General features: G+C 42.9%; 1 protein-coding gene across 2 annotated transcripts in view; it reads right to left on the reverse strand.

Annotated features, from left to right (window-relative positions):
• Positions 1 to 8,908: 8,908 nt before the first annotated feature.
• Positions 8,909 to 10,219, reverse strand: part of ZFTA (zinc finger translocation associated) — a 55,662-nt gene continuing 54,351 nt past the window's right edge. For both annotated transcript variants that reach the window (XM_040329064.1, XM_040329065.1), the window contains one exon: positions 8,909 to 10,219. This exon is cut by the window's right edge and continues 90 nt beyond it. In XM_040329064.1, coding sequence (XP_040184998.1) covers positions 9,873 to 10,219 — 347 coding nt within the window. In that variant the 3' untranslated portion in view covers positions 8,909 to 9,872.

Below are 10,219 nucleotides of genomic sequence, written 5' to 3' on the forward strand. Positions count from 1 at the left end.
TGATCACTGTATTTAGTGTCACCCGTGACAATAGTTACTGTCACAGTCAGTTTTTTCTAGCGTCAGTCTACCCGCCATATATTATCTAATAAAGGTTTAACCCCCATGATCGCTCCCCAGTACAGGTTTTAGTTTAAGGGTCAGCATTAATCTCAGGCAGCGTCAGATTAGTAAAAAGTAATAAAGCTGCACTGTGACAAATAAGTGAGAATCATAAACAGTGAATGTATGAATAAATATATGAAAAAGGAACAAAAAACAAGTCCATAGCAAACACTAAATAAATTGAATCGGTCCATAAACCACCAAAGGGAAAACTGGGGCAGTCTTGTATAACACCAGAACAGACTTGTGCACCTCCACCACCAACTTACCAGAGAGCAAGCCTTTGAAAGACTATGTCTATAACCCAGCCAGGGTCTTTATCCAGAGTATCAGCAACGACACATCAAGATATATCAATGGACAGACTACAGCAAACTCCAAGGTGAATGGTCGCAATCACTCAGGTCACAGATACAGGAGAGTCAGTTACCCAAAATGAAGAGGAACTCGCAAACTTGGGAGTTATGGGGAAGGGCAGAAGGAAGTAAACCACTAATATACAAGTAGTCATATAGAGTACATGTAATAGATCATACACCCTGTGGGGTGTTTGTTGCTGTAACCAATAAGCATAAACAGGGAAAGAGGAGTAGCCTGTGATTAGACAGGCTAAAAGGGGTTACTTTGGCAACAAATGATGATCAAGACGGGAATAATCCAAAATAAATGTATTTATTCCGATATCAAAGGGAGTTTAATATATGAAGGATAAAAGTGCAGTTATGAATAACCAATATAGAAAATGGTATCTAAATGGAAAACAATGGCTAAGGACATAAATGACAAACAAGACACATGAATGACTAAACATAAAACAAAACACTAGTCTGGACGTGTGGTTCGGCCATGTGTTATGAGCATCCCTTTTGAATAAGAAAATTAATTTAATCCTCTAGCCACTTAACCCCCGGACAATATTGCTGCCCAAAGACCAGAGCACTTTTTGCGATTCGGGACTGCGCCGCTTTAACTGACAATTGCGCGGTCGTGCGACGTGGCTCCCAAACAAAATTGGCGTCCTTTTTTCCCCACAAATAGAGCTTTCTTTTGGTGGTATTTAATCACCTCTGCGGTTTTAATTTTTTGCGCTATAAACAAAAATAGAGTGGCAATTTTGAAAAAAAATAATATTTTTTACTTTTTGCCATAATAAATATCCCCCAAAAATATATAAAAAACATTTTTTTCCCTCAGTTTAGGCCGATACGTATTCTTCTACATATTTTTCGTAAAAGAAAAAAAAATGCAATAAGCGTTTATTGATTGGTTTGCGCAAAAGTTATAGCGTTTACAAAATAGGGGGTATTTTTATTAATATATTTTTTTTACTAGTGATGGCGGCGATCAGCGATTTTTTTTCACTACTGCGACATTATGGCGGACACTTCGGACACTTTTGACACATTTTTGGGACCATTGGCATTTTTATAGCGATCAGTGCTATAAAAATGCATTGGATTACTATAAAAATGCCACTGGCAGGGAAGGGGTTAACACTAGGGGGCGGGGAAGGGGTTAAGCATGTCCCTGGGTGTGTTCTTACTGTGGGGGGTGGCCTCACTAGGGGAAACACTGATCTTCTGTTCATACATTGTATGAACAGAGGATCAGCATTTCCCCTGCTGACAGGACCGAGAGCTGTGTGTTTACACACACAGCTCCCGGTCCCCGCTCTGTTACGAGCAATCACGGGTGCCCGGCGGCGATCGAGCCCGCCGGGCACACGCACGGAAGTCAGGGGCGAGCGGGGGGGGCGCACGCACGCCTCCGGCGGCCTGCACGCGCCCCTAGTGGCCGCTCAAAGAGCCGCCGTATAGCTACAGGCTCTCGCCCAGGAGAGCCGACCTGCCGCTGTATAATGACGGTGGCTGGTCGGCTAGTAGCTAGAGGAAGGGATTATGTAAATGAATAATGATTCCCTTATGGAGGTCCAATGGGTGCTACTTCCAGTCAGTGGTTCTGCCAGCTGACCATAGAGCTGATCAGAGACCAGAATGGCTCCAATCATCTCTATGGCCGAAGACACCGGAAGCTACAAGTATTTCATGACTTCGGTTTCGCTGGATATAAACAGCACCATTGGGAAATTTGGAAAGCATTTTATCACACCGATCTTGGTGTGGTCAGATGCTTTGAGGCCTGAGGATAGATCTAGCATCTAATAGACCCCGAAAAAAATAAAAAATAAGCACCTGTCACTACCTATTGCTATCATAGGGGATATTTACATTCACTGCGATAACAATAAAAATTAAATGTATGTAGTTTGTCGCCGCTGCACAGTTCTGTGTAATTTTAAAGTGTTTGGTCTCTATGTACTCGGCGCAAGATCATCTTTTATATTTTACCAAACATTCGGGGCAATAGTGTGTTTTAGTGCATTGAAATTCAAAAAAAGTGTTTTTTCCCCTCCCAAAAAATTGTTCTAGCAATTTATTTTTTCATTTCAACAAAAAAGTGTCAGAAAGGGCTTTGTCTTCAAGTAGTTAGGAAAGTGGGTGATGTGTGGCATAAGCTGATAAAATGCCAGGAGAGTTCAAACCCCTCTTCCAAATGACCCCTTTTTAGAAAGTAGACACCCCAAGCTATTTGCCCATAGACATGTTGAGTTCATGGAATATTTTATATGTTGCCACAAGTTTTGGTAAAATGAAAAAAAAAAAAAAAAAAAATGTTTTACAAAAAAGTTGTCACTAAATGATATACTGCAAGTACATTCTGCCGCTTCTCCTGATTACGGGGATACCACATGTGTGAGACTTTTTGGGAGCTTAGCTGCAAACAGGACCCTGAAAAACAATCACCGCCTTCAGGATTTCCAAGGGAGCAAAATGGTGATTTTACTCCTCACTACCCATCACAGTTTTGGAGGCCCTGGAATATTAAGAATATTAAGAATATTAAGATAGCACAACCCCCCACCCCCCCCAAATGACCCCATTTTGAAAAGTAGACACCCCAAGCTATTTGCGGAGAGGCATGTTGAGTCCATGGAATATTTATTTTGCCACAAGTTTTGGGAAAATTAAATCTCATATATATAACAAAAAGAAAGCACTACTTTTGGGGAAAAGGGATACAAATTGCATGACCGCGCAGTTACCAGTTAAAGCAGCGCAGTGCCAAATTGTAAAAAGTGCTCTGGTTATTAAGGGGGTTAACCCGTTGCCGACCAGCCACCGTCATACTACGTTATTATAGGTCGGCACGATAGCTGTACGCCGGCTTCTTTTAGTGGTATAGCAGGCGCGTGCCCGCTGCACTACGGGGGTGCCAATGCTTGTGGCTGAAGGTCACGATGACCGCCGGCCACGAGAGGCAAAACAGGGACGTGTGTGTAACGCACACATCCCAGTTCTGAGAGGAGAGAGAGAGAGAGAGAGAGAGAGAGAGAGAGAGAGAGAGAGAGAGAGAGAGAGAGAGAGAGAGAGATCATGAGTTCCTACTAGCTGGGAACCTTGATCTGTTATCTCCTATAGTCAGTCCCCTCCCCCCACAGTTAGAACACACACTAGGGAACACAGTTAACCCCTTGATCCCCCCTTAGTGTTAACCCTTTCCCTGCCAGTGACATTTACACAGTAATCAGTGCATTGTTATAGCACTAATCACTGTATATTTGTTAATGGTCCCATAAATGTGTCAAGTGTTTCCGATCTGTCCGCCATAATGTTGCAGTCCCGATAAAAATCGCAGATCACCGCCATTACTATTAAAATAAAAATGCTATAAATATATCCCCTATTTTGTAGATGCTATAACGTTTGCGCAAACCAATCAATATACACTTATTACCAAAAATATATAGAATAATACATATTGGCCTAAACTGAGGGAAACATTTTCTTTTTTTAACAAAATAATAGGGATATTTATTATATCAAAAAATTTTGTTTTTTTCTTAATATTCACCCTTTTTTTTTTATTAGCAAAAAAATAAAAAAAAACGGAGAGATGATAAAATACCACCAAAAGAAAGCTCTATTTGTGGGAAAAAAGGACGTCAATTTTGTTTGGGTACAGCGTTGTACGACCATGCAATTGTCAGTTAAAGCGCAACAGTGCCGAATTGCAAAAAAAATTGCCTGATCATTGAGCAGCCAAATCTTCCGGGGCTGATGCGGTCAATGTAGCCCCGATTATCTGGTGTGTAGCGAAGGAATGATGGTAGTTGTGAAGACAAGAACCAAGGAACACAAGACAGTGAAAGAATGCTCTCATTCAGTCTCTACCCATGGTTTTACTTTAGTACACACGCCAAGTGTAGAGCTTTATAGTATAGCAGAATGTCTAGCAGTCTTATGCCACCTTAAAGGGTTTGTAAACCTCAGGAAAAATCGCATTGCATACTACCTTATTATGAAATACTCACCTCAGAACGATGCCCTGAATCGGCATCGGCACTCCGCTCCCACGGCCTACATCTTCAATCAGAGATACTTCCAGGTTCACGGCTCCTGTGCTGTGATTGGCTGGAGCCGTGATGACGTCACTCCCGTGCAGTCACAGCACAGCTCCTGAAGAAACTGCACGAGTGGGACGTTTTTTCAGTGCGCATATGCTGATGACGTTGGCACATGCGTGTGTAACAGGGCTTACAACCACTTTAAGTTTGGGCAATATTAAAAAGGGCTATCTTAAGGCAGGGTCATCTTGTCTCCCCATATAAACTACAGTGGTGAGCGGACACATACGAAAAATCACAAGAATCACTCGGAGAGAATTTAGATTGGATATAAAATTTGAGATAAGGTCATCATTTTGAAGGCAGCTGATCTGCCAAACCATGTTAAATTTAGGGACCTCCAGTTTTCGCAGATCTGCATCTATTTTGGAGATTATCGGACAGAAGTTGGATTTAAAAAGCAGAGCTGGGTCGGGTGGGATTTGTACCCTCCTGTATTTAATACTAGTAGTAGCCCAAGTAAAAGGAAAAGAGCAGAGACCCGTTCTGGTGATAACACATTAAGTGCTTCTGAGTTATTATAGTCGATCTTGTAATTGCATAGGGCACCGTATTCATTAAACAGTGTCATTAGGTAATGACTTTGTAGTGGCCAGATTGGCTTATTAGGCCAGTAATCCAGGTTTGCCTTAATGGCACTTAGTAGAGGCTCCAACGTCAAGACAAAAATTGAGGCTGGGTTCACATATGAGCACACAGCAGGAGTCCAGTGAACCCCCAAATTTTGGGCTGAATTCAGACCTGAAATGGACCAAATAACGCACAGGGCTCCTGTGCAAATCGCACTGGAGATATGTTAACTGGCTCCATAAGGAGCCAGTCACAATCTCCTGCTGTGAGAGTTGGATGCGGGAACCCCGCTTTCAATTCGCACTAGTGTGAATCCATCCTAAAAGTGATAGAAGGGCACCCCTGCTGTGTGCTGTTGGAGAATGAAAAAGTTGGTTTTAATCCATATGGCTACCTGTACGGTGGAATGCACGGCAGAGATCCAACTTAGCATGTGCGTACATAGACCCATATGAATCCAATCCATATCCAATCTAAACTGGCATGTAAAACACATGGTTTTCGCAGACCAAAGACGAGTGGTGGGATGGCTCTTCCAAATATCAAGATCTACCACTCACCTTACACGTTCTCTAAATTGGTGCAGACATTCCGTGCTCAAATATAGTGGGTCACGGAACAAGCTACCCACCACCCCATCGCTCTCCTGTGAAGCTTCAGCATAACATTCCCTGAGTTGTGTAACTTCCCTTGTATCGCTTCAACCTGAATGGCTTGTAGAAAGGCATTCTTAGTAAACTGAATCTCCCCCTTTCTTCCCCCATTATTACCCATGGTGTATCACCCGGACCTCATACCTGGTGACCAAGACATATTTTTTCACACTGATCTCACAAAATAAATATTTGGTCTGATAAAGGAGCATGCATGCTCTGAATGCATAGGCACACTCACCTCCCCCACCTTTGAAAAGTGACATAAATCGCTGCTTGTTCTGAGTACCTACGCTTCCCAGGAAGCACTGGGAGCCACCAGTACAGCCTGACACGGCGCTCTGAGGTGCCAGGAAACAGCAGGACCGAATCAGTGTCATACAGTGGTGCATATGCTTGATGAGTGATTTCCTTGCTTCATTCTGTGAGTTGCTACTTTTGTGTCAATAAAACCTTGGCATACAGTACTACACTCAGATGGCGCTGCTTCACTTTTTTGTTTATTTACAATCCGCCAATACGCTCATTTACTTACAAGCTTCTACATTCAGGACCATCAAGATCACCACTCTGTTGCCTAGAACAGCGTTTCTCAACTCCAGTCCTCAAGGCGCCCCAACAGGTCATGTTTTCAGGCTATTATTTTGCACAGGTGATTTGATCAGTTTCACTGCCTTAGAAATTAGCACAGCCATTTTAGCTGAGGAAAACCATGACCTGTTGGGGCACCTTGAGGACTGGAGTTGAGAAACAGTGGCCTAAATCAATAGGAAACAGACCTCCACACAGACTTACCTCCTAGGTCTAGCTTGGACTGGGTCCAAAATTTTGACTTGACGTTTTGCTCATTCATCTGCAGCAAATACAAGAAATCAAGTTATAAAATAATCACTGGGAGGTGTCGCACCCCAAAAATTCTACATTTCATATATCCCAATGTATCTGACTCATGTTAGAGGTGCAATTCGTCTCAGACAGGCAGATATATTACTCATTCTGGTCTTGTCGTGCTTACAGACATTTTGGACCCAGGTCAATGCCTTAATTCACAGATCATGTCACCTCAAAGGTGCCCAGATTCTTTCTTCTTTACCTCAATGACCTCTTCAATATGTATAACAGATTAGTCATAATCCACCTGGTTAATGCAACCCGCTCTTGCAAACCTCGCAATTTAACAATGGCTGTGCCATGTTGACGACATTAAACAAATGGAAGACCATTAAAAAGGGGCTAACGCAAAGGTCCACACCACATAGTTTCACTGGGTAGATTTGTTGGGCACTGATAAAAAAAAAAAAAAAAAAATAGTACTTCCCTGCTTTTACATCCTGAGAAAAGTTAATAGAGCAAAAATCACCATGGTCCTCTTTTTCCCTGTTCTCTATATTACTTGCAACCTTATTCCCCATTCTTTTCCTCCAGTATTCTGAGTTCTCTGCCTCCCCAGCCTGGCACGGTCTCACCCTTGGCTATGTTTCTCTCCCTTTCTACTTTTATTTTCCTGCTCTTTCCCCCTTCTTATCCTAAGTTCAATTATTACTCCTGCAGTAAGCGTCCAGGTGTACTCTGAAAGAAGCAATTCCTTTCTTTTGCCAACTTTCACATCCACAGTAGAAGTATCCCGGCTCCATGCAATTTCAATGAGCGGGTCTCGGTCAATGATACGGCCTCTCAAACTGCTTTATATGTATAACTTGAACTACATAGGTCATAGAAGCCTTTATTTTTCTCTGTTATACATACTGCTTGCCTTTTTATATTCCAAGAGACCTAGTGGTCGTGACAATCTTATTGTACACAAAAAAAAAAAAAAGCCCAATGTTTAAATAGTGCGCTAATGGTAAACATATTGTTGTCCAAGTCTGGACCATACGATTCAGTTGGATGCCAACTAGTTAAATAAAACAAGACATGTTTATATATATATTTTGGTAGATCCTGTTCACATAACATTTATGAAGACAGTTAGCCAAATTGTTTTAACAAGGTAAAGCCTTACCTTGGTGTAATCAGATTTCATGCTTGCTAGGGTTGTCCCGATACCGATACTAGTATCGGTACCGATTCTGAGCATTTGCGGGAGTACTTGTACTCCCGCAAATACCCCCGATACCGAAATAGAACTCTTCCCCCCCCCGCGCTACGCCGCATCCCCGCTGCCGCCGACTGGGTAATACGGGCGGGGAACATTACAGCTTTCATTTGAATAGCTGTAATGATTTGCGCCGCGTATAGACACTCCCCCTTGCTCGGATGAACTGTCCAATGCCGAGCAAGGGGGAGTGTCTATACGCAGCACGATTCATTACAGCTATTCAAATGAAAGCTGTGATGTTCCTCGCGCGTATTAACGAGACAGCGGGGATGCAGGTCAGGGGGACATGGCTGGATATGGGGGGGAGACATGGCTGGATATGGGGGGGGGGAGACATGGCTGCATGGGGGGGGGAGACATGGCTGCATGGGGGGGAGACATGGCTGCATGGGGGGGAGACATGGCTGCATATGGGGGACATGGCTGGATATGGGGGGGGGGGGGGGAGACATGGCTGCATATGGGGGGGACATGGCTACATATGGGGGGACATGGCTGCATATGGGGGGGGACATGGCTGCATCTGTGGGGGGACATGGCTGCATCTGTGGGGGGACATGGCTGCATTTGGGGACACATTTAAAAAAAAGTATCGGTATTCGGTATCGGCGAGTACTTGAAAAAAAGTATCGGTACTTGTACTCAGTCCTAAAAAAAGTGGTATCGGGACAACCCTAATGCTTGCAGGTGGTTTACTGCTACCCCTTGCAACTTACTACTGGTTTATGGGGCCCCCTTCATATTAATGAGCCAAAAGTAAAGAGCAAGGTGGAGGAGGAAATATACAGCCAGAGAACATGGAAGCGGTTTGCTTCCACTAGCCCTGGTTTTTAGGTCCCCTGGTGTTCCACAAGACAGCCAAGCTACCTTGCAGTAACCCAGTTCATTTAAGCTTTCAGTGTGATTTCACTGGTTTGCTAATTGTCTTAGTAATAAACAATAGACTGTATGACTCCTGGACCCACTGCAGTTTTGTCCAACATTACACAAATATTGTGAGCTGTTATAGAGACAACCTTTACAAGAATGCAAGATTTATTTACAGAATACAATACATTGCTTCATTTCATTTATTGAGTACAGTTCACTTGTCTCAACCAAATAATATAATCGGAAAAGTAAAATAAAAAAAAGGTCCCCAAGTATGCTACCAAATTTTTGGTATGAAATCCAGTCCATGAAATGCAAGTTTACTGTGGAAAGCTTGTTTGTTTAGGCATATGAGCAAAGAAAATGTACTACAAATCCCTTTCCCAACCGTGTGAAATTCAGGTGCTATATACAATAGCTCTATTTTCTGCTTCATAAAGGATAGTTACATCTAAGCACCAGGCATCAACTGTGATGCTTAAGACATCCACAGGGGTGACATTCCCTAGTCTAGCAAAAAAATAAATAAAAATTGTATGAGTGAGGAAAGTATATGAAAACGATAAATTAAAAATTAAAAACAGCTTGCAATGCAGCTTTTTTTCTGCAATGTAATTTCCATCATAGTTTTTCTTTAGCCAATAAAAGCATTTGTTTCCGATTAACAGAAAACCTGAAATAAGTCATCAAAGGACCACAATAGTTGTAATAAACAATAAGCCTTTCGGTTTAAATTAAGGGTTATAAAAAGATTGCAATTGCTCCTTTGTTTTCTCCAGAAGACAAAGACACAGTTTTGTTGGTAGATGTAGTAATGGTAGGTCACACAGATGAAACAGAGGTGCATAGTTACAGGCTGCTCGAAGGAGGTGGCTGAGACAAAACTCATAAGCAATGTGCCGTTAGTCTTTTAGCAAGGGGCGAAAAGCAGTCTCTGTAAACGTTTCTGAGGAAGAGGAGGGAATTCGAACCTCTGCCAGTTTCAACATGGGAATGAATAGGATGAACAAATACCATTTGAATGTGCAATGCACCACAGCTGTAGGAATACATTATGTAGGCCCTGGGTATAGACAGTTCCCCCTATGCTTAAGTATAATTTAAAGGAACCTCATGCATCCTCCACTGCAGCCGCTTTTCTTTTACGGCCTTTCACTTCCTCCTGGGGTTGGGCTTTAAAACACTCTTCTGAATGGATGTAATGTAGGGCCATTTCGCTGTAGGCCTCCAAAATCCTTTGACGCTCTTCAGGCGTGAAGTCTACAGAGTAAGGGTGCACCTGGACAATGTGGCGCTTAATTGTGCTGACTTTCAGGGTGGCCAGTGTACCACCACATACCATGCAGATAAGGCCCTGCCGACGACAGTCATAGTCCATCATGAATTCGGTGCGCCAACGAACCTGGTAGCTCCGCTTGGCACTATTACACGGTGGAGGTAGAGAAGCGGTAGTCTTAG

Source organism: Rana temporaria, chromosome 11 (assembly GCF_905171775.1).
Source record: "Rana temporaria chromosome 11, aRanTem1.1, whole genome shotgun sequence".
Taxonomy (NCBI): domain Eukaryota; kingdom Metazoa; phylum Chordata; class Amphibia; order Anura; family Ranidae; genus Rana; species Rana temporaria.